Source organism: Ananas comosus, linkage group 6 (assembly GCF_001540865.1).
Source record: "Ananas comosus cultivar F153 linkage group 6, ASM154086v1, whole genome shotgun sequence".
In the NCBI taxonomy this organism is placed as follows: Eukaryota; Viridiplantae; Streptophyta; class Magnoliopsida; order Poales; family Bromeliaceae; genus Ananas; species Ananas comosus.
Window position 1 is genome coordinate 9,971,027 of NC_033626.1, and position 25,036 is coordinate 9,996,062.

At 36.8% G+C, this 25,036-nt stretch overlaps 1 protein-coding gene and 1 long non-coding RNA gene across 8 annotated transcripts; one reads left to right on the forward strand and one right to left on the reverse strand.

Moving 5' to 3' along the window:
• LOC109711496 lies at positions 7,815-13,135 on the reverse strand. 7 transcript variants are annotated; one of them, XR_002216618.1, is made up of 8 exons: positions 12,767-13,134; positions 12,534-12,664; positions 12,197-12,378; positions 11,774-11,912; positions 10,849-10,970; positions 9,408-9,561; positions 9,281-9,335; positions 7,815-8,058 (listed from the first exon to the last, which is right to left on the reverse strand). It is a non-coding gene; the product is annotated as an uncharacterized LOC109711496 (long non-coding RNA). The 7 variants fall into 7 exon arrangements; XR_002216614.1 differs by having other exon boundaries at positions 12,197-12,664; positions 12,767-13,135; XR_002216620.1 differs by having other exon boundaries at positions 9,408-9,510; positions 12,197-12,664.
• Positions 18,514-24,781, forward strand: LOC109711671 (transmembrane 9 superfamily member 3-like). The gene is made up of 7 exons (XM_020234820.1): positions 18,514-18,779; positions 19,396-19,436; positions 19,522-20,107; positions 20,875-21,012; positions 21,148-21,304; positions 21,694-22,178; positions 24,101-24,781. The coding sequence occupies exons 1-7, from the start codon at positions 18,628-18,630 to the stop codon at positions 24,318-24,320; spliced, it is 1,779 nt and encodes a 592-aa protein (XP_020090409.1). The 5' UTR covers positions 18,514-18,627; the 3' UTR covers positions 24,321-24,781.

Below are 25,036 nucleotides of genomic sequence, written 5' to 3' on the forward strand. Positions count from 1 at the left end.
CGGCAACCGGCCGACAATCCTGCCCACAGGGCTCCACCGACCGTATAGGTCATCGACTGTAAAGAAGCACAAGAAACGACTCAACTCAGGTCAAATAGGATGGAACGACTCTACATCCTCATACTGTATGCAAGTACTGACTAATCAAGTCACTGGGATGGAACAACTCAACATCCTACCAAAAGTATGAAGATACTGATCAATAAGTCAACTGAGTATATAATATAGAACTAGCCGTCGGCCACTAGCCGACAATTCCTACCCGCAGGTAACCCGACCTCAAGGTCAATCAAACGACAAGAATCCAGAACGACAGACTAGGTCACAAGGTCAAGATGACGGATCTGTGAAGACTATAATCATTCCGTCGACAACTAGCCGACAATCCCACTCTCAGGATATACCGACCTCAAGGGTCATCGAAACAACAGAATCAAGGAACCGATCGAGTAGATCAGATTACAGGAACTAGAAATCGACCGACTAGGTCACTAATTTCACAGATGGTCACGGAACCTCTACTATAAACATGATATAAGATATGAAGAACAGCAAGTAGAAGCAACAAGAAAATTTGGTATAAAACTACTCTACTCCTACACAGATACTAATCATTGCAAACAACGAAGTAGAGTAAGATGTAGACGATAGAGGTGCAAAGGCTCATAAGCTACACTAGCATAGTAATAACAGAGAACAGGGATAGAAGAATATCACGAGCGGTGCACCACTGTACGACGTCGGATCGAAGTACCCACCTGTACAACTGTCGGTCTGTCTCCTGACTGCAAAAGACGTCAACCGACTAAGGAGGTCCACTGGGTTAGTGTCTAACCCACAACTAAAAAACACCTAAAAGCATAACCCACAACTATCCACGGAGATCGTTTCCCAATTACCGATTATCTAACTCGCCGGAAGTCCCGAAAACCACACCGGACGCCGTCGGACCACTAAGTGTCCCGAAACTCACCGACTCATGTCACGAGTCACCTGCTGCCCCAAAACACTCCAATTTGGATGTTTTGGCAGTAAACACAAGATCACAACACTACACAACTATCACCGGATGATTGTACGAATCGCGGTTCCGGAAGTGTCTATTTCGACACCGGAACCCAAGTCGCTACACCATCATCACCGAACCCACAATGTGATGATGGTGACCAGCAACAAGGCTCACGGACTACACAAATAGCTACGAAGCATGTCGGAATATTCCCAACCAAACCGCGTTCCGTCGGGGATTTTGCGACCAACGCCGAAAATACATATTACGATCTTCTCAAAGGTCTGGGCCTTGGACAATCAGTCGAGGATCACCCACAGCTCACCCATGCTGCAACAGCGCCACGACAAGTCAAATTGTCATAAAAGCCCATCCGATTCCAAGAAATCACATTATTTCATGTGTTTTTCGGGCTTTTATGGTCCGTCTATGCAAACCAGAGGTCAATCGGTCGATAGACACTACTACAGGTTCGATGTGCGGAGGCCGTGCTCATCCTTTCGGAGCAATTCCGCTACTGTACGGAGCGCACGAGCGGCGCGAAGTTCAGCGAATAAGCCCGCACAGCGCGAAGATCTACCTAAAACCTGCTAACCGGGCATCCCTAATCCTCGCAGAGGTGAGCATCGTGTTCGGCACGAACCAGGATCACCGTGCTCACCTCCTGGGTGTCGGGAGTCGTCGGTTCACCCGAAAGTGACCGGAAAGTGCAATCACAGTGCAGGAAAGCTAAACTAAGCTTACCGGAGCTAGCAGGGACGGGTGGCGGCGGCGCCGACGGCGGCAGCGGCCAGGGGTTGGTTGCGGATAAGGTTCCGAGGTGCCGGGGCTCGCGTCACAGGCACGGAAGGAGCGGCGACGACGATCAATGATTGCCCTAGCACCAAACCCGTGGGAGCACGGGTCCATTCCGGCGGACGGCGAGCTCCGGCCGCGGTGTCTCCGGCGATTGACGGGTGCGGGCGGCCAGGCGGAGCCGGTGCTCACGCCGGCCGGGGCGAGAGGCGGCCGCAGCGGCGCTGGACATCCCGAGCCCGCGCGGTTCACCTCGGGCTCCAAAGGCAGCGGAGCCACGGCGGCGACCGGAGGACGGTCGGGGCGTGCGGGGTCCCCTGGAGCCGGAGGGGAGGAGGACGGCGGGAGTAGTCCCAGGGGCCTGCTGAGTGAGGATGAAAGCCGCACACTCAGCTCGGCCTGGCTCGGTCTGGGAGGCAGCAAGCAGCAGCGGCGGCGATGGCGCTGGCGGGCGGGCGATCAGTCGGGAGGTGCGTGAAGACACGGGCGACAGCCGAGCAAGGTGTCTAGATGGAAAAGTAGCCTCGGTCGGCTCTAACCCGAGAGAAAGAGGTTTGGAGAGGGAGATGGAGAATAGGGAAGAAGAAAGTGGCTGCCCGCGGTGCCCGGCCGAGCAACGGTCCGCGGCGAGCCGAGGGATGCGCTGGCCAGGTCAGCGGTGACAAGGAAGGTGGCTAGGGGTGGCTTAGGTCTAGGTTAGGTTTCATGCTAGAAAACCTAGATACCATAAATAATAAGGTGAACTTTGCAACTAAGTCCACCAACTCAGTTTTTTACTAAGTCTTCACAGCGCGTGTAAAACACGGAACACCCCTCCACGATGCGATTCCACGCGAACGGTTTACAAAAATATCCGCGACTTTTGCGAAATTACCGTTTGCCATCGCCGACCTCTCAGCGAAACTTCGTAATTTCCGGAGATCCGTCAGTCGGATTTTCGATTCCGACGTACCAATTGCGTTCAGCACGTCGGGACACGAATCTGCATTTCGTTTCATCGATTTGACCCCGATTCACGACGAAATCCGTCCGCTCTCAATTTTCAGAAACCACAACATAATACCAATGTAGTAATCTCGCTAAACCTTTAATTCAAATTCAAATTCCAAATTTGGCTCCTACCACCAGTAGGTACTAGAAACGTCTCACTCAACTCTAGGTCACATGCACAGAGTACGAGGAGCTTTAAACTGCACGAATAGCACAGAACAAAAACCCTCTTTTTGATAAAACTCCTTTTTCTCGATAACCGTGCATCAGAATCCGATTCTGTCAGCGCCAGTGGTTCCAGTATAGTCGAGAGGTTCGAAACGAGCTATTGGACCGCTAGGAACGGAGTCCGATACGAGTCAGAAGCCAACTTCACACCGTGGCTTCTCCGGAAAATCGAGTTACTATTCACTTTAAGTGAAACTTGGAAATCCTATAACTTCTCCGTTTTAACTCGATTTCTCCCAAAACTTGACGAGTGCTTTTGTTATTAAATTACACACATAAACATCGTCAACAGAGAGTTTAGTTGCACTGTAAAAATCTCAGTCCTTACATAGTACCTTAAGATATCTTATATTGATACAATCTCAATGTTTGGTTCAACATAAAAATAAATAAGGCATATCAATAAGTTTATCATAATATCCTTATTAATATGGGTTAGTGTTATATGTATTTTACATAGAATATAATAATAATAAATAAATATCAAAATTCAAATTAAGGATGTATTCTAGTTCATTAAAATCAATTTTTCATGAAAAAAAAAATTACCACGAAAGGAGGCGGGTTTTGAATTTTCCACGTTTTGTGGAATTAGGAGATGCTATGAAAATTATATATTTATCTCGAATTAGGTTACCATACTATTAACAGCACTAAGTTATTGATGTTATTAAATTTTTCGCTCTTGGATAAAGGGACGTGCGGTTAGGAAGATAGTAGTCCTTAGGATTGAGTGGATGGTTGGTTAAATAGTATAATCTAACAGATGAAAAAGGTCAAAGGGATAAATCTAATGGCAGAAAGTTTAGTAGCACCAAGCGCTTGGGGATATTGATAGTGGTGTCAACGAGCCGAACACGAGTGAGCTGAGGATGGCTCGTGCTCAGCTTGTTTAATAAATAAGCCGAACACGAGCTGACTCATTAAAGTATTGAACCAAAAAATTCAATTCATATTCAGCTGTTTATTAACGAGTCGAATACCAGCCGAACACGAGCTAGCTCATGAACAACAAGTTAAAAGAATTATAAATGAAGCGTATAGAAAATAAATTTAAGAGATCTTATCTATTTGACTTTAATCTAATAGTTGAAAATTTATATATAAATGATCTTTTTATAATTAAGTTGAATTTTATATTTAGGTTAAGTTAAAAACCAATTATTTATTTATATATATAAGTATAAAATTATATATATATATATATATATATATATATATATATATATATATATATATATATATATATATATATATATATATATATATATATTCGAGTTATTATCGAGCTGAACACGAGCGGACTGACCCGAGCTCATGTTCGGATCATTTATTAAACGAGCAATTCGATCTTGAGCTTATTTTAAGTCGAACACGAACTAACTCGCGAACTGAAGTGCCACCTCTAGATATTGATAGCATAATGGACGGACTCTTATTTCTGCCATGTGAGATTCTCGTCACAAACTAAATATATGAATTCTCAATTTTTAATCTATATTCCTAAAATTGTATAAAATATCGTGAATCATGCTGACCTTCAAAAGCACTCTAGCTTATTGCCTTTTTCTTCAATAGCCAAAAAAAAAAAAAAAAAAAAAAAAAAAAAAAAAAAAAAAAAAAAAAAAGAAGGTATGCAGGATCGTAACTTCAAAGCTGTGGCTTGAAATTAAAGTTTACAAAGTCGGGAATTTAGCCTCAGCTAAGATACCAAACTATCTTTCTCTCTCTTTCTGTGAGATTCCTGATGTTCTGTTGTGGAGGCTTATCGGCAGCTCTGAAGAGTGTCGGGACAAATCCGAGTCACGTTGGCGTCAAATAGACGCAAAACGGACTCCGTGCGGCGCGAGAGTAGCTTATAGCGAAGAAATCTGCAAAACAGTAGATTTTTCTGCTTACTGTACCGGTACAACCAGCACGCTGTACCGGTACAACCAACGCGCACCAACTTATCTGCTCTCCGGTTGGCTCTTGTACCGGTACAGGAGCCCGTGTACCGGTACAAGAGGGTAGGTGTGAGGGTAATTGTGTAAATCTCCATCTCGTTTGTATCTTCTACCAGCTCCCTCTCTACAAAAGTTGCTGTGAACTGAGAGAGAGAGGTTTCCTTGTGCTCTTTCTTCCCCTCTCACTCTCCTGTCCGGTTGAAGGCAAGGAAGAAGCTCGATTGGAAGGTTTGTCGCTGACGTCGTGCCGCGGGACCGTTCGAGCACACTTTTGACGTCGGGGTAGCGCGAGGGAGCCGGGCGAGCGTTGGTTTTCGCCGTTCTTGCTGTCGCATCGGTGCTTGGCGTTGTCGAGGTGGGTAATTCAGCATTTCCATTTGTTTTGGGCAAGTTCTTACTACTTCGAACTCAAGTGATGCTGTTTTGCTGAAATTCATCGTCGACTGTTAGTATTCAGCTCGTACTCAACGCTGGAGCATCGGATTTCGACGAGACTTGGTTCGCTGAATTCAGGACTTCGAGAAGAATCCACGAAGCCCTTACTTGCGGGATTTGGTGAAGGTTAGCTTGGTCGAAACTCTGTTTTACTCTGCTGCTGTGGATTTTGGACTGAATTGAGGATTTTCGATGTTTATAGTTGGAGATAGCTTGATTTCAGGACTTTGACATTTTCAGTCGATCCAGCAGGTTGTTTCGCAGCCGAGGGAGTTCCGTGCTGCCAGGGATTAGCGACCGAGGTGGGTTACATCGGTTTTGATTTCTAAGTTCTAATCGTTGACATGTATAAATTTCGATTTTGGTATAGTATATTTTAGCTCGAATTTATGGATTTTATTATAGATTGCAAATCTGAATTTGGAGTATGTGGTAATAAATTGAGTAGTTTATACATGTTGGATTTGAAATTGGAATTAGAAGAAAACCTGCGTTTTGGACCTGTCACTTGTGTAAATTGCCTGATTTAGCTCTAGAAGCCGTTATGAAATTGTACTGTCGCAGTATCCTCGAGACGAGTACTCCAGATAGTTTAGCATGCATTTACACTCGTGCTGGTACGCCGAGTGGATTTTTATAGGGTCGTTTGGATTGTTTCGAACTTTTGGGCGCCGTTGGGGTTGACGGTGGGCCCGGTTCGCCGTTTTGGCGTCAGATTGTGCCGAGAGCACGTTACTTGTTGGTTATTAGACCAGTTAGAGTCGGTTACTTAGAGTTTGGCTTGACAGAGCCTGATTGAGCTCGACAGAGATACGCTGCATATTCGGTTGGGTAGCGCCCACGAGTGCCACTCCGGAGACGGGTTTTGTGCTTTTGTGTTGGTATCGCTCATGCCGGTTGGACTTGCTCTCCACGGACCAGTTAGTGTGGAGATAGCTGGATAGTTGCAACTGAACCGGGACGGGTGTGTTCACGGTCCCATGGACGGGTATGTTACAGTCCCGATTGGATTGGGTTAGATTGAATATTTTCCTACAGTTGGTTAGCGTAGAGCATGATAGTGTAGTGATTCATAGCGGTAGAGTTCATTCCTGCATTTACTACTACCTTTGCTCCCTACTGTAGACTTAGTGGGTGGACCGATATTGTTTTGGGCGGCACCCACTAAGGACTACTTGTTTTTACAGTAGTTCTCACGCCCAGTTGTTACCCCTGTTTGGTAGAGCCACAGGTTTCGGCTGCTGCGCCTTCTGCGGATCAGGATCGAGGCAAGGGTGTCGCGAGTTAGAGCCCTACCCGCCGAGCAGAGCTAGAGCCACCCTACTGCAGGTAGTTGTTTTATTTTGAGCTTATGTACATAGTACTTAATTCGCCAGTGCGAGTAACTCTATATTTTGATTTTTGAACTATGTATATGAAGCTCAGTTTGTTTAGCTTTTCTTTGCTCGAGCAGTTTTATACTACTGTTTGTAGTATTGTATGTTTACAGATACAGCTGTCACTTCATATACAGGAAAAATTTCTTTGTATACGACGGATTTGTCGGCGTGCCCGAGAAACAAGACATCCGGGGCGTGACACTTTCGCTCCAAATAAATTAAAAAAAAAAAAACAGATTGAATCCGTCCAAACTCTAACCCATATGTTTTGGGTCTATTTATTTTTGTGAATTTCAAAGGTTGAATTTGTGACTTTAAAAATAATCGTTGGCATCAGCGCTTGTTTCAACCTCGAAGTCAGAAGATTATTCGAACTCTCACTTATAATCGTACAAAAAATCGAGTTCTTCCGAACCCCCATCTTAGACTCAAAACTTCGACCCTCCAAATTTTACTCTCGTGTTTTACTAGATAAGTTTGGCCACATACCATTGTGATTACACTACAACAAATTTTACATTTAAGGACGCTTTAAATTATAATTAGCGACGCTTTAAAGCGTCGGGAAAAATAACGCCGACGCTTTTAAAAGCGTCGGATAAAGAGTCGTTAAATAAACATGTCGGGACATATATACCGACGCTTTAACATAGCGTCGGGGAATTTTTTTTCGACTCTTTTTAGAGTCGGTAATGTGTTAAGTGCCGACTCTAAAAAGAGTCGTTAATTTAAACAATTGCCGACACTCCAAAGTGTCGGTATATTAAGAAATACCAACATATTACCGACTCTAAAAAGAGTCGTTAATTTAAACAATTGCCGACACTCCAAAGCATCGGTAAATTATAAAATTCCAACATATTACCAACTCTAAAAGAGTCGTTAATTTAAACAAATACCGACACTCCAAAGCACCGGTAAATTATGAAATATCAAATAAACACGTCAATACGAAAACTTTGTAATAATGAACAAAAATATTAAAATGTTTCAACATTAATAAACTTCAATCAACAATGCTAATCCTAATCAAGAAATCAAAAATTCTCTACTATTGTATAAGCAGGGAATAATAGGAACAAACAAAAATTTCATCACTTTTTTATTCACAATGAATTATTAATCGTATAGCGTATATAGTGTTTTCAGTTTAAACGAATGCCCTCCGGTAATGTATATGTAGCCGTAGACAAAATGTGATGAAAAGAGTTATATGAGCAGAGCTCAACTGCTTTAGGATTCCCACCAAAATAGTATATGTCAGACAATATTCATCCTGCAATAGCAAACAAAAATTAAAGTTAGTACAAATACTCAATTCACCAATCTTATCGTTGTAGATAGAATGTGAGGAAAAAAGAATTTGTGATTAAAGCTCTAGATAGTTAGGTTACGATACAAATAGACGCATATCTTTAATTGTAGGATCATCAAATTTCTTTTCAAAAACTCAAACCCAAAGCTTATTAACAATCTCATAGTGCAAGGTTTAGATAATCAAGCTTAAGGAATAGTACATCAGAGAAGTTTCAGAACCATTAAGAAGAAGCTACACCGACGAATCTGAAATGATGCTAACTGCTGCATGCATTACCGAAAATCTTGTATTATCTATTTACTTTAAAACGCATGAAGAAGGGAATAACAACAAATCAGATACTTTGTTGCTTAATTGGGGCTGTCGGATGAGATATGTTCGTTTCTTAATACTGAAAACAGAGGAACTAATTGAAAAGGAAAAATATTTCGTGCAACAACAAGGTTGGCTTGCATATTGTTTTAAGGAAAATTTTTGTGCTCAATTTCACAAGAACATGCAGAAAAATAAAAATAATACTAATAGCTTCAATATGCACTATCCAAACAATCATTACTCTCGAAAAGGAGGGAAAAAAAATAGACATTAATTAGATGTACCAAGGCTAACATAATCTTTATCAATATTCTAAGCAGAAGCTGAATGTTAGGCAGCACCTACTTGAACTTGCATTAAACTAAAAATAAAGGCAGATTCTCATGTGACTAGGACCACAGCTCCATAAAAGATGTGCTCTCAACAGTATTTGCTCAGGACCCACCTCTTAAATTCTTCTTTAAAAGACAAAGATATTGTAATGCACTCAACGAAAAGAATGGAAGCTCAATTAACTTCTGAAGCATCAATGCAGTAACAATTGACACATAAAATCAGAAAGTTGGGCCAATCAATACACTACAAAGAAGATGTTAGAAAGAAAATCATGTGTAGATTTTCCAAACCCTTGTTGCCCGGTCGAGATGGACCAAAAAATCGCTTCCATTTCTAGAATGTGAAATTAAGAATACTTCACACAAGGAGATTCGTAGATAAATAGAAAGTAATAGATAAAATTAAAAGCTCCTCACATCTCCCTGGAAATGCACTTTCAAAACTACTTACAGATCAAAACTAAATTAGCCATACTTTTATACATACATACATTAACATACATATTCTACGGAAGTTTGTAAGCATGCACCTGATGATGCTCACGTCGTTGGAACGTTGCCCTAGGTAAAATTGTCTGAGAGCCCCTTCAATTAAAAAGAAAAGAATCTTAGAATACTTAATCAAATGCTAGCTTTGTTCAATAAAAATTCATTTACCTCATTGCAGTTTTGAGGCGATTTGAACTAATAGCTGCTTCATATCTTCCAACTGTGATTTATAATTCTTTTGCATCCCTTGTAATTTCTGCTCATAATTTTGCTGCATCTCTAGCAACTTAGAGTCATAGTTACTTTACAATTAGGCCCAAACCTATGAACTTAAGCTGTTAATATAAATGGGTTCCGGCAAAAATACCGTATCATTTAAAAATTTTCTAGACCAGTATTTGAATTTGAATCCTAGCCGAATAGCGAAATCTCAAACCCAAATCCAACCTATTTCTACGTCCGTTAACAGCTAATAAATAATAATCATGAATTTAGAACACTTAATTAGATAAATTTTCTTTTAATTGTATATATACATATGTAGGAGTAAGTAGGAGAAAAAAAACCTTTTGCTATCGGATAATTATCCTGGGAGAGAGTAAACACACTTGGGGCCACAACTTGAATAAGTGTTTTTCTTTTATTAAAACTTAAATAAGCTCACACTTCTCACTAGTTGCTATGACAGGATCACTTCTTGTATATATGCTGAGCTCCACTATAGTTGCTCTCCTATTGTTCTATAGGATTTATCATAATGAGCATCTTTTGAGGAATCTAAAAATATATTATCAGCACTTCCATCTTTAATCCCCTTTTTCGCAGATTTGCCTTGCAAAATCATTCAAACACCCCATCTCATCTACTAATTTATCCTTGTAAATTTCATAATGAATATGCAATTCAAAGATAAAGCTATAGTAAAAGAATAACAAAACCTATTCAGTGTGACATCCATCTAACTTTTATTCCATTAGAAAGTATATATTCTTCAAATTTGCATACACAAAACCTATTACTTTTGAGTGAGCAAACATTTTGCACCAGTTAAATAGTTGTTATTCACTGAATTACCACTTGATGATCATCTCAACTAAGGATTAAAGAATGAATGTGATCTCATCTAGCCATCAAAGCAATAATGCGATTACAGAAAACAAGGGAATGCAATTACAAAAAACCACAAAAGCCTTAATTGTAATTCCAATGCCATTTTACCTAAACTGTAGGGAGCAAAAGCCCTGATAATGGGGAAATTTTGAAACAACCTGCAGGCCAGTTTTCTAAATGTACTAGATAGATAATTTGGTACCATTAGTCAAATATACAGGGACTGCATATGTTTTCCAGTATTTCAATATAGCAGCCTAAAGTTCAAGTACGTATCAGCTGGAACTTGGATCTCTCCCAGTTAATTGATCTGAACTATGAAAACTAATTAAGATGTATAATTATATCCTAGTACTCCTATATATATATATAATAGCAACAGATCTAAACTATGAAATTTTCCAACAGAGGCACAATCAAATAGCAAAAAAATAGATAAAAATACTTAAATTGGCATAAATCCAAACATAATTATTGAAAAAGATAACGATCAACGCACCTAAGGAAGCTTTGAAGCAATGCGATCAAATCCAAGCGACCAAATAGGGAATCGCAGTTTAACTCGATCGGCTCAACAGATCACTTCGAAATTATTCATAAACCGGAGATTCCTATATTTTTCTGAAAATCGAGATTGTATATGAGAGTTACAACATTATTATATTGACAGGAAGTATAAGATATCATTCAACTGACTTGTGACTGTCACAAAGGAGATTAACAGCAATTAGCAAGGACCTCACTAATGAAGAATAGAATCTTACGAAGAAGCTTTAGCTTCCTCGAAGGAATGCAAGAAAGAGCACAAGAGAACAAACAGGACAAAAAATTACTATTGTGTTCAGTATTCACTAACAATCGTTACTATGTTTGGACATCACAAACAGTCTTCGAGATACTTACCTTCTTTTATTAATATTCGGGGTTTTAATCTCTCCAGGTAATATAATCACTATCTAAAGATACCTTGGTTAAAGTCTAGAGACAGGCATACCTCACTCCATCACCAGTTCTGACTAGCATAAACCCTTCACGTTATAATCATGTCATAGAAATCTACTAAAGAGTCTCCTGTTTCTTCTACTTTGTCAAAAAGAAGCTCATTGACATGCTTTAATGCCCTACATAAACATTTGCAGTCTAACCTATTCAAAAACATGTTGATAAGAATCCCTTTTTTTTTCTCTCTGTTTGAATAAAGAGGCCCAGTGTAAGTTCCTGCTTCTGAATAAAGAAGTTAATAAATACCTATCAAGGAGTGTTGACATTTTGTTGTGCTAACATATACATTCTGAACAAGCTTATCTTCTCAAGGTCTCTAAGCAAATAATCACAGATCTGAAATTATTTCCCATGGCCTAGCTGGAATTGCAAAAAGATAGTGGATGGTGCTTCAATTAAAAAACACTGGTAAGGGATTATACCAGTATCGATGGTGATCTCTCTTGATCCGTCGTCCGAATTGGAGCTTAATTTTGCCGAAAACAAGCACAAGAAGCAGCAGAGGAAGAGGAGCGATGTGCCGCAGTTTGGGATTGAGCTTGGATTTGTGAAGAGGACCACCTGTGACAGAGATGTTAACTGGGATACAATCAGAAAAATCTAAATACCTAGCTGAAAATAACAAATCCAGCTACAACACAACCAAGCAAAAATTAAGATATAGAATAAAAATTTACACTCTACAAGTACAATATCCAATCTAACACTATATATAGATCAAATAAGAAGAGGAGATCAAAAAATTATATGAAATTTTCCAACAGAGGCAAATAGCGAAAAAGATAGATACAAATACTTGGGATGAATCCAAACATAATTATTGAAGAATATAATGATCGACGCACCTAAGGAAGCTTTGGAGCAGTGCGATCAAATCCACGCGATCAAATAGGAAAATCGCAGTTTAACTCGATCGGCTCAATCACTTCGAAATCACTCAGATCTTCGAAATTTGATCGCAGCAACAGATCGAAGAGAGGGCGAGGGAGATGAAGAACATTTCGGAGCCCTAAATGATCAATCGGATCTCCGGAGGACATCGAAAAATTAGGGAGAATTAAAAGGAAAAAAAAAAAGAAGAACCACGTAGCTGAGAATTCGATTTGAAACTTTGAACAGGACAACATAGCGAGTAGGATTAACTCTAATTTCGCAAAAATAAATTATACAGATCGCAACAACTTCATTTGGATCAAGAAATAGTAGCAGAAACTCAAGAGCCGTCAAACTAAAAAATCACTAAAATTTTTTCCCAAATTTTAACTTAAAATCCCCAGATTCTTCAGGATCGGCGTTCTTCGCACTCAAAAAGCCTAAAAAAGGACGATAAATTGAGGAAAAAAAGAGCCCAATCATCGAATGAGATTGAGAAACTGAATCGAGAGAAACAAGCGAAATCATATGCAAAATTGAACCTATCAGATCGTCGAATCACTGTGGAATCACCCTCGATTCGAATGGCTTCGCGACATTTGGACGCAGATAGAAAAATCGAACTCTCTCTCTCTCTCTAGTTCGCTTGATCGTTCGCTCTCACTCGATCTCCGAAATAGGAAAATCGCAGTTTTTCGCCTCGATCGAGCGCCGGGTTGATGAAGCTGGGGCGTGCGATGAAGAGGATCGAGCTCCGGGTTGATGAAGTGCGTGGGTTTACATGGGAGTGGAGAGAGAGAGGGCGTGGGTTTACATGGGAGTGGAGAGAGAGAGAGGGCGTGGGTTAATTGATGAAGCTGGGGCGCTGGGTTGATGAAGAGGATCAGACATGTGAACCTCTTCATTGTGAGAGCACTCATGGTTGCTAATTAATTGGAATAATTAAAAAATAATTTAATATTAATTTAATTATTATATTTGTTGAGAGCTTGTAATATTCTCTCGTGTTAAGATCTAAATACTTTTTTAATTATCTTGGATTTTAATTATCTTATTTCTAAATTAAAAAAGCTAACTAAAATTAGCTTCCTGTTAGCCATTTACATTTGTTGAGAGCTTGTAATAATTTAATATTAATGAAGTTCAGACGGAAAAATTTAAAAATAAGCTAATTAAATCATAATTAAAATAATTAAAAAATAATTTAATTACTTACGACGCTTTGGAAGCGTCGTCAAGATACTTGTTTATTGGCGACGCTTAATCATAGCGTCGGCATGTATCAAGTATTAAAGACGCTTGAATAAAGCGTCGTCTAAAAAACGTCGGTAAAAATATATTTTGTTGTAGTGTTACGATCGTATTTGTACTTATAAATAGTTTTCCATGTTGAAATTTCCGAATTGATGATCAATACTTTTAAACAAAATTTTAAAGATTTAAATATTTTAAAGATCAAATTTTATAATTTTTTGATATTATATATTTTACAATCAAAGAGCCTCAAAATTAACATATTTAATGGTCAGTATGGGACGTCCATATCAATTGTGTAGAAAAATTGTAATCGGTTGAATTTTGATAGAAAATTTTATTCACTGTATAGATCAACATTGATAACTCTGATCTTAAATTTAAAAACTTCATCTGTTATTTTTAAGAGATTGTTTGATTTTATCCGTTCATTTTATATCCGTTTTATGAATTTTATTATAAATTAAAAAAAACCATCAAATTTATTTTTTAAATATTTCAAATATTTTAAATTATATATAATGATGTCGATTGTCGATTATAAAGTTTAATCATAAAAAATAATTGGATAAACTTCAAATACCATTTCTATAGTTTCGCACTTTCTCACTTTAGTACCATGTTGTTTAAAGTGTATCAAATTAGCGTCCTGTTGTTTCATTTTTATCTTTTCGCCAGCTTTTTCGTTAATATTTTGTTAAATTATATACAAAAGAACTTCAAATGCCCCACCTAGATTTACCGAATATTTACTTTAGTACTCTTTAGTTTTAACTTTGTCAGTGATCTAACGAAAAAAATTAGTGGAATCAATACTAAAAAAATAAAAATAAAAATAAAATCACGGCGCACTAAATTGATACACTTTAAATCACAGAGTACTAAAGTGAGAAAATTTGAAATCATGAGGGTGGTATTTGAAGTTTTTTCAAAATAATTTATAAATAAAACAAAAGCCTACGTACTTGTAATAGGAGTACACTAATTACCCTACTCCATTTAAGATTTAGGTGGAATATCACTTCCGAACGAAGCACGGTGAAGTGACTTTACGGTCCACGAACCCAAAGTGTGGAGTTTTTGTCTGGACCAGGTCTATGGACCAGACAACTAAATCGGTCAAATGGGACTAGGGGTGGCAATCCAGCTCGCTATTCGCGAGCCAGCTCGTGTTCGGCTCGAAATGAGCTCGAGATCGAAGCGCTGCGTTAGTAAACGAGCGCCGAACACGAGCTGAATTTTTCGACTCATTTAATAAACGAACCGAACATGAGCTGGGGTCAGTTCGCTCGGTGTTCGGCTCGATAACAGCTCGAAATTAATATTTTTAATTTATTATAATTATTTTAATTATATTTATATATATAATATATATTTATATATAATATATATTTTTATTATTTAATTTTTAGCAAAAGAAAAATATAAATGCGGAGCTTAATTATAAAAAGACTCATTTATATGTAAATTTTCAATTATTAGATAAGTTAAGAATAAGAATTTTATAAATTTATTTTTTATATATATTCAATCTAATCATTTTTAACTTATTGTTTGTTGGCCAGCTCGTGAGCCAGTTCATGTTCGGCTCGTTTATTAACGAGCCGAACACGAGCTGAATTTTTTGACTCGATCCTTTAACGAGCCGGCTCATGTTTGGCTCATTTATTTAAACGAGCCGAACACGAGCCGGCCCTAGCTCGCTCGTGTTCAGCTCGTTTACACCCCTAAATGGGACCAGAGAAAATGGCGCATGCGAACAATTTTAGCGCCTAACTTCCGTGTATATTTTGTCCGGTCTACAGGACCAGATCCAGACAGAAATGTATCCGGCCTAACACCAACGAGTTGGTTCGTGCTCCACTTGAACCCTCAACAAAGCAAAGTGCTAGGGATATCCCAAAATGCACCCCTTGTTTTCCCATTACTATGGCAAAATCAGCTTTATCAGATCTAGCGCCTGGAAAAATAATTTCTGCAGAATTAATTTTGATTTGCATAAATAATTTTGGTTAAAAACTATAGAGTATTTAGCGGAGTCTAAAAAAATAAATTTTTAAAAATAATTTTGTAAAGCTGTTTGGTAATTTTTTTTGCTGTTTACAAATAATAGTTTTTAAAATTTTAAAATTTAAAACTTAAAATTTGATTTTAAAATTAGAATTGGATTTTAAGAAGTAGATTTTAACTTCTTTTAACTTTGGATCTCTAAAATTAGAAAATTAATTCTAAAAATTAAAATCGGATTTAAAAAAGGAGCTACCAAGTGCTCTATTAAAAAAAAAAAAAAATTTTGGCTCTAAAATTACTTTCTAAAATTTAGGCTAAACACCTACCTATTTTGAGTTTTGATAATTTGCGAGCATTATTCAAATTTTAAAAGTAACAAAAAATCGTATAAATTATTCATCATTGTTCCAAATAATATCCTCTATAATTGATTTTTTGCCCAAAAAATATGTTTTGTGCGAATTTTTGTTATTTTAAAAAATGGGAAAACTTCAAAAACTCCCATTGTGGTTTTGCATTTTTTCATTTTAGTACCCTGTGGTTTAAAGTGTATCAAGTTAGTACCCTGTGGTTTTGCACTTTCTCACTTTAGTACCTTGTGGTTTAAAGTGTATCAAGTTAGTATTCTGTGATTTTATTTTTGTATCAAGTTAGTACCATATGGTTTTATTTTTATATTAAGTTAGTACCCTGTGGTTTTATTTTTCTCTTAATAAAATATTGAATCACGGGGTACTAAAGCGAGAGAGTGCGAAACATCAGAATACTAACTTGATACACTTTAAACCACAAGGTACTAAACTGAGAACGTGTAAAACCACAGGGTACTAACTTGATACACTTTAAACCACATGGTACTAAAGTAAAAAAAAAAAGAAACCACAAGAGGGGTATTTGAAGTTTTTCCTTACAAAATTTGGACAGTAATATGAAGTACAGTAACCTTAAGATGGGTCTAAGATTTGTTTTTTTTATTTTATTTTATTTTTATTTTTTTATTTTAGTATTAAAACTCCAGAGGCATGATGATAAGTTTAGAACAAATGTTGTTTTGCTACTGTCTTTATTTCTAGCGGCAACATTTTTTATATAGAGTACTTCATAAAAGAAAAAAATTAAATTTTTTGCTGCAACAAAAAATAAAAGACTTAATTACACTCTATTATGTTATACTTTACATATTTTTTTAAAAATTCTTATATCATACTAGTAGTTTTTTTCAAATGTACCACTTAATTATTCTTTTTTTAAAATTTCTATACTAGAAGCAATAAATCTCTAATTTTATATAAAAGCGGTTAAAAATATTGGTTAAAAGTAGTAGAATATATATTTAGGTTATTTTGACATGAAAAAATAATAAAATACATAAAATAAGAAAAAAATAAAAAGCAACTTGATAGAAACTTTTAATGAGTCTATTTATAGAGATTTATGTTACAATTTTTCTTAATAAAATTATTAGATTTTGTCTAAAGCAATAGATGTATAAGCAGTAGTAATATAGAGATCGGTAAGAAAAAATAGTTTAATAACATCTGTGAGAAAAAAAATAGTATAAGTTAGAAATATAAAAATAAATTTATAATATAGTGTAGATATTTATAAAAGAGTCATATTTCAACACACCATGTAAATCTTGACCAATTATTTTTCTAAATAAGTGATTGAGATGTCGTGACCAACTATTAAAGCATAGGTACCATTCTCCATTTATCTATCTGAAGAGTATTTTAATCTTTGCAGAATGTTTTGGTTCATAAAAAAGGTTTTATCCAATTAAGGACATTACAAACTTTTCCAATAGCTAAAACAATAATTAAAATTCAAACTTACATCCAAACCGTAAATTCAATTTGGAAACAACATAAGAAACTTAATTATAAGTCAAATTCAAAATTTCAAATATAAAACACAACTTTAAGATAAAACTTTCAGTTCAAATTCAAAAATTCAATTTAAATCAAAAATTAGAATTTAGCTTTAAAGTTAAAAGTACAATTTAGATTCAAAATTTAAAAGTTTGAATTTAAATTTCAAAATTAAAATTTTACATTACAATACCAAATTCAAAAATTAAATTTAAATTCAATACTTTTTTTGAGTTGGATACTTAATATATTGGGTACTCTCTAATTTGGTAAGTGAACAAATTAAATAAAAAAAATTAAAATTTGTAGGGCACTAACAAATTTGGTATATAATACTAATCCTTTTCCAATATTGTGGTGTTAACTAATCTAAACTGGTAACATGTTTAGCAAGTTACATTATGTAAAACCAATCATACCTTTTATTAATTAACAATTAGATTTAATATATATGATGTATTGAATCCATAGTTAGTTAATTCGGATTCAGCAAAAATTCGGTACGGATATAATACGCATAAAATTCATTTTCTAAATTTTAAATTTGTTGAAAAATTCGGCTTAAAAAACGGATTCGGTATAAAATATAAAATATAAGATATAAAATATAAGATAATCTATATTTAAATATAAAAATTATATATTTTTTTATTCATATTTTTAATAATTCGGGAATAATTTGCGAATAATTCGCGAATTTTTCGGCTGGCCCAAAATTCGCGAATAATTCTCGATCTTTGAAAAAAATTTGTAAATGGACCGTTTAATTTGGATTTTCAATAATTCACGAATAATTCGTGAATTAACTAACATAGATTGAATCTTGCTAAAATATAATAATATAATGGTGTGTTTGAAAAAAAATTATATAATATAGTAAATAAAAATAATACTAAAGTACAGTACAGTAAAATATAATTAAGTGGGAAATGAAAACTATATTCCAAGCCTTAAAAAGTAGCTCTTAGGAGAAAAGTGACAAGAATATACCAATGCAATTTTTTTTTTTAATAATATTTATAAATAATAATTTACCAAATAATACTAGTAAGTGGGTACACTTCGGAGTACCCAAAGCAAAACGCATCCTCAAAATTCTATTATTAAGGTTTTTTTTTTTAAATTTTTAATTTTTATATATCCTACCATTTTTGCGCTCTCACCAAACTCCAAGCTCGTACTAAAAATTCATATAAAAAAAGCTCTCTCGCGTCAAAAGGTAGGAGAAAGAGCGCGAGAGAGGGCGAGAGAGCGCGAGAGAGGGCGAAATGGGCGCGATGCGTTTCGTAGCGGCGGCGATGTCACTTTGGATCTGTTTCGGGATCGTCGGAGTCGCATCGGACGCGTCGGATCACCGCTACAACGCGGGCGATCCCGTTCCCCTCTACGCCAACAAGGTCGGCCCCTTTCATAACCCTAGGTAAGTGTTTTTCCCACTTATTTTGGTAATTTTTTGGTTGCATCAAGTGCTTGAGATCCCCCTTTACTAGATCTGTTGATGTGCTCCTCGGATCTGGGGTTTTCGTTTGGTTGTTGTAATTTGGGGTAATTGTAGGAGATCTGGCGAAAAAATCAATATTTTGTTATGATTCTTTTGTTAAAAAGGGATTTTTACAGTAATTTTAGCTGTAGAAGCATCAAACCTGGCAGTTACAGACGACCTGGTGCTCGAAAGTTCAAGTTTGTTGATTCTGAAGTAGTTTGAATTTGCAAAGAAAGTTTTTTTTTTTTTTTTTTCATGGTCTGATGTTGGATTAAAGATATTTTTATTGTTTGTTCAAGTAGGAAGGATTAACATTTTGAATTAGGGTTTTGTTTTAAGGTGCTTATTTTGTCTTCTTTAGCTTTGACTAAGATTGGTGAGGAGATGTGGTAAATTTTAGACTTTTTGATGGTTTATATTGCTTTAACTCAGGCAAATGAGATATTTCGATAGCATTTTGTGTTGCTGCTTTAGAATTTCTTTAGTAGAGAGATACCTTTGAATCTCGAAGTTGGCATTAAGTCTCCTTGTCTAATTATTGCGCTTGTTGCAGCGAGACGTATCGGTACTTCGATCTCCCATTCTGCTCCCCAGGTGTGCTTCTGGACCTTATTTTGTTCGATTTTGTTTTGATGTTTCATTATTTGTAGTTTTATAATCAAGTGAAATTTGTTGACAGAACATCCGAATGAGAAATCAGAAGCTCTCGGCGAAGTCTTAAACGGAGACCGCCTTGTTGACGCTCCCTACAAGCTCGACTTCCGTGTGGACCTCGATTCCAAGTTGGTATGCAAGAAGAAGCTCACTAAAGAAGATGTAGCCATGTTCAGAAGTGCGGTCACCAAGGACTACTACTTCCAAATGTACTATGATGACCTGCCGTTATGGGGATTTCTTGGGAAGGTCAGTAGGGAGGGAAAAACCGACCCTAGCGAGTATAAGTACTATCTTTTCAAGCATATCCACTTTGATATCCTCTATAACAATGATCGGGTGATCGAGATCAACGCCAACGCTGATCCCAATGCTTTGGAGGATATCACCGAGGATAAGGATATTGAGGTCGAGTTCTTGTACTCGGTGAAGTGGAAGGAGACGAATACGCCCTTTGAGAAGAGGATGGAGAAGTACTCGCAGTCTTCCTCGCTACCACACCACTTGGAGGTCCATTGGTTCTCGATAATAAACTCATGCGTCACGGTTCTGTTACTGACAGGATTCCTCGCCACGATTCTCATGCGGGTTTTGAAGAATGATTTTGTCAAGTAAGAATTCTCTTCGTTGTCCTGAAAATTGATCTTGATCTCGTATTGGAATGCAGTAGTCCCAACAGTAATATTATAGCGATAACTGTGGAACAATTACTTGATGAATTACTTTGTCTGCTTTTGATTCTTCACATTTTATCTCAGTCAGCAACGCTCATATGTTCGCAAAAATTTACTAAGCTTCAGGTACTTGAACATTGAACCATTCGTATAGTGTGATGGGTGATGGCTTGAATTACTCTTGAGGCAAACACCGAGTTTGCTTATTTATGGCATCTAATCTTATCTTGTGGCAATATGAGTCGATTTATTATGTAAGAGAGAGGATTTTGTTTTTCCTGAAATAACTGCCTATTTAACATTACTAAATTACTTACATAAGAACGCCGAGTCTGCTTATTTATGGCATCTAGTCTTATCTTGTGGCAATATGAATCGATTTGTTATGTAAGAGAGAGGATTTTGTTTTTCCTGAAGTAACTGCCTATTTAGCATAACTAAATGACTTAGGTAAGAGAGAAATGTCTTAGGTTTTTTCGTGCTGTTCTTTTGAAATTTGATGTCTAATTTAGAAGCAGACTTTTGGAACTGCCACATATTTTTAGATCTACTTTTGTTGGTGGCGAAGTCATCTGCTTTGAGTGAAATTTATATTGTTTGTTTGTCTTCTTTATGTTTTTTTTTTTTGATCAACACATGCTTTTAGTTACTTGTACAGGTGAATTTTTATTCACATTCCCTTCATTTTTCCTATAATGCTACAGGTACGCTCACGATGAGGAATCCGCAGAAGATCAAGAAGAGACTGGATGGAAATATATACATGGAGATGTCTTCAGATATCCGAAGAACAAATCGCTCTTCGCTGCTTGCATTGGATCTGGCACTCAGCTATTTGCTCTGTAAGCTTCTTGGACTTTTTTTTTTACTGTATATAATATGGAAATATTGATCTCTGCATATATTGGCACAGAATGCTTTCTCAAAATATGCTTTGTTGTCACTGGTCTTTCTTACATTGCCTTTTTTCATTGCAGCACAATTTTCATCTTTCTTTTAGCTTTAGTTGGCGTGTTCTACCCATACAACCGAGGAGCTCTTTTTACTGCGTTGGTTGTAATATATGCACTTACATCTGGCATTGCTGGTTATGTTGCAACCAATTTCTATTGTCAACTTGAAGGAACAAATTGGGTGCGTGCTTACTCCACTTAAATCTACTGTTAATGATTTAGGATCCATTTGGCCTAGATGGAGCTTCTACAGAAGTGAATTGTTTGAACAATTAAATGTCAATTTGTTCAGTAAATTTCCTCAAAAGTCTTCTGCTGCAGCAACAAAGAAAAAATTGGAGTTTTTGCTTTTGGGGTCCAGAAGCTCATTTTTGCTTTTATGCAGAGCAAAAGCTCTGGATATTTTTGTTTGCTGAATGCTTGGGATGCTGCTCCTGGAAGTAGAAGTAGATAGTCTATTTTAAAAACCAGGCCTAACATATTACTTACATTGTTTCTTTGTCATGCAACTTGTATCACTGTTTCTTTATTTTTCTCCCTCTCTCTCTTAACACCCTTGTTGTTTTGCAGGTAAGGAATTTGCTTTTGACAGGATTTCTGTTTTGTGGGCCTCTCTTCCTGACATTCAGCTTTCTCAACACTGTCGCCATTGTATACAGTGCTACAGCAGCACTGCCATTTGGCACCATCCTCGTTATTCTCCTCATCTGGGCACTTGTGACTTCTCCTCTGCTTATTCTGGGCGGGATTGCTGGCAAAAACAGCAAGGTGGAATTTCAAGCACCTTGTCGGACAACTAAATATCCTAGAGAGATCCCGCCACTGCCATGGTATCGCACAACTGCTCCACAGATGGTGATGGCTGGTTTTCTTCCGTTTAGTGCTATCTACATCGAGCTTTACTATATATTTGCCAGTGTATGGGGTCACAAGATCTACACTATATACAGCATCCTCTTCATAGTCTTCATCATTCTCCTCATCGTCACTGCCTTCATTACGGTGGCGTTGACCTATTTTCAGCTTGCTGCTGAAGATCATGAATGGTGGTGGAGGTAAGCCATGAATCCAGTTGCAAATATCAAGCTTAGGTGTATAAGTTATTTTGTTTCATTTATTATGTTTTCCCCTAAGTTTTAGTGGCTGGTTACCTTAACTTTTTCCTGGTGTCTCAAGCCTTTAAATGAGTTATTTTGCCTTTTATTATAGACCATGGTACACCACTATATGGAGGCAAACATACAAATAGTAAATTATTAGGACATGTTCCCTGGAGGTTTGCAGTTTACGCATTCCAAAATATAAATTGTTGTCTTTTAGAAAATAATCAGACCATATGACTTGGAGTTTGATAGGTAGTAGTAGTAGGTTAGGTGGTATTGAAACACTAGATTCCAATGGCAAATCTCAAAGTATAAAGTTTTGTTTGTATATCAAACATGCTTGTCAATGACCTAAATTCTCTCTGCAAAATCTTTGACAGTTGTACAGCTTCCTCGACATGTTTCCCATTTACTTACTCTCTAGGAAGGTGATTAAATCTATGGACATCTGAAATTCTGTTTTAGGACAGATGAGAAAGACTTTTTGATAGTTTGAGCTTTTTGTGAGAGTTGAAACAGAATGCATGAATCAGTAGAATGAAATTTGGTACTTCTGTTTGATTGTAATTGTATTGGAAGCGCGATCCCTACAAATATGAGTTTGGAGATGTCCCATAGGTAATTGCAATGAGAATAAGCTTGTTGCCTTTAATTTTTCCTAGTTCTGAATGACATGGCAATTTTGGTGAGTTAATCAAGCGGGCATCAAGATAGAGCTTAATGCATTATCTTCGAGAGAAACAGCTTTCTATAAGATTGTAACTGGCTATATGCTCTAGCTGCCACGCAATCAATGGACAAATTTATACTCAATAGGTGTTTTTAATTTCTTGATAAATTAGGGAGTATTTATTTTTAACCCTTGTCATGTAGATTTTTGATGCATTCTCCTCGTGTTTCTGATTCTCTACTTGTAGAAAGAACCAACTGCTTTTATGCCAGCCATATTTCAACCCTTGAAGTTCCATAGACTTTCCCAATTAATCTGATATTTTATCATTTTATGAGTGAGTGTTAGTTTCATATAGTCAACTTCTTTTTTTATGATTATCTGTATACCTGAGTTTAATGCCCCCTAATGGTCATTATTAGTTTTCTGATAAAAGAAATTAAACTTAGGGCAAAGAGTATTAAGTATCATAGTTGTGATATTATCAATGCAGACTTTGTGATTGTTGTTACATTTCATATACATCATAATCATAATATACGCCCGTTTACTTAAAATAATTTGTAGAAGTGTTATTTTCATATAGCGTCGGGATAGGCACTAGCCTATTAGTTGAAAACCCTCAACTAGCCTCCTACCGAAGCAGAAGTTCAAAGTTGAAGCTTTTGCTTTTGATACGCCCAAAGCTAAACTAAGGTAACTGCCTGTGAAGAAGATATGGGCTTTCTGCTTGTGTTAGGTCTGGCATCTTAAAATAGAGCAACTGTTCTAGAAGCTGGACCAAATGGGCGTTGTGGGCCTGCGTTAACGTTTTGTTTAGAATTTCTTTTTTGTTTACTCAAGGATAGTGGTGATTTGTTGATGGGAAGAACTAGATATGTTTAAATGCAAAAATATCTGCAGTCCACAAAATATCTATAGTTTCTTACTCATTTTCTCTGAATATGACAAATCACCTCATAGGTGGAATGCACCATCGTCAGAAACCATTATTACGAGGGCCTCGCAATGGACTGAAACTTCCATGTTGCCATCACTAAAGAAAATTCTCGTACTACAAAATTTTACCACTTGAAAAACTTGTTCTGACATTAAACTTTTTGGGGCCATATCTGAGTCCTCAATGTAGCAGCATTGCCGTGTTTTACGGATGTGTAAAGATTTATAATTGTGATTTAAAACTGTAGTGCTGGCTCTGTTGCAGGTCATTCCTCTGTGGTGGATCAACAGGCTTATTCATATACGGTTACTGTTGGTACTACTACTATGCGCGGTCGGACATGTCAGGTTTCATGCAGACCTCTTTCTTTTACGGGTACATGGCCTGCGTCTGCTATGGCTTCTTCCTCATGCTCGGGACCATCGGCTTCCGTGCTGCCTTGTTCTTTGTCCGTCACATATATGGATCTATCAAATGCGAATAATCTGTTCCCGTATAATGCCTGGTATTAATCTTATTCTTGTGCTTAATCTAACCTTCTACTATAGCGAGAGAGATAGAGAGAGAGAGAGATAGTATACTTTTCGTAGAAGGTGATTGGAACTCAAAAAGATGCGAAACAACTGATAGAGTTAAAAGGATCAACTTTTTCTTTTGTCGAAAGCCGAAGCTCGTATTGCTGCAATCAAGGGATTTTTTCTGGTTCATTTTTTCTTCTATTTCCTGGGTAACTCTATGGAGAAGTTTGTACCATTACATATACCTGCATAATTTTAGGTTGTTGTATGTTCCTTCACACCTTAAATTGACAGTGGAAATCAACATCACCTTTTAAGTTGGGGGTTGTGAACTCATATTGACTTGTTTTATAATTTTTTCTAAAACTAAATCAGCCATGTAAACTGGCAAAATAATCTATTTACTTATATGCATTTTTTTTTTAAATTTAAATTTTCGAATTTTGATTGATACTCTCCATTGCCAGGCAAAATCTGTTCGCTTTTTATTTTTTAAAATATATTATTGGTGTGTGTAAAATGACCTGTTGGGTTAACATAACAATTACCTTGTCATGCTTGATTGGATGTCTTTCTACTCAGATTATGTAGTCTTTTGACTCATCTAATGTGTAGAATTTTTTCCTCTCTTTTCTTTTTGTTTTTTTTTGCTTTCTATTCGTATATGTACGATCAATCTAAC

Excerpts from the sequence above, each read along its gene's own strand:
- LOC109711671 (XM_020234820.1), top strand. The coding sequence starts at position 18,628 with ATGGGCGCGATGCGTTTCGTAGCGGCGGCGATGTCACTTTGGATCTGT. Across the intron at positions 21,305-21,693 it reads AACTTGAAGGAACAAATTGG|GTAAGGAATTTGCTTTTGAC; the intron begins GTGCGTGCTTAC and ends GTTGTTTTGCAG. Across the intron at positions 22,179-24,100 it reads GATCATGAATGGTGGTGGAG|GTCATTCCTCTGTGGTGGAT; the intron begins GTAAGCCATGAA and ends GCTCTGTTGCAG.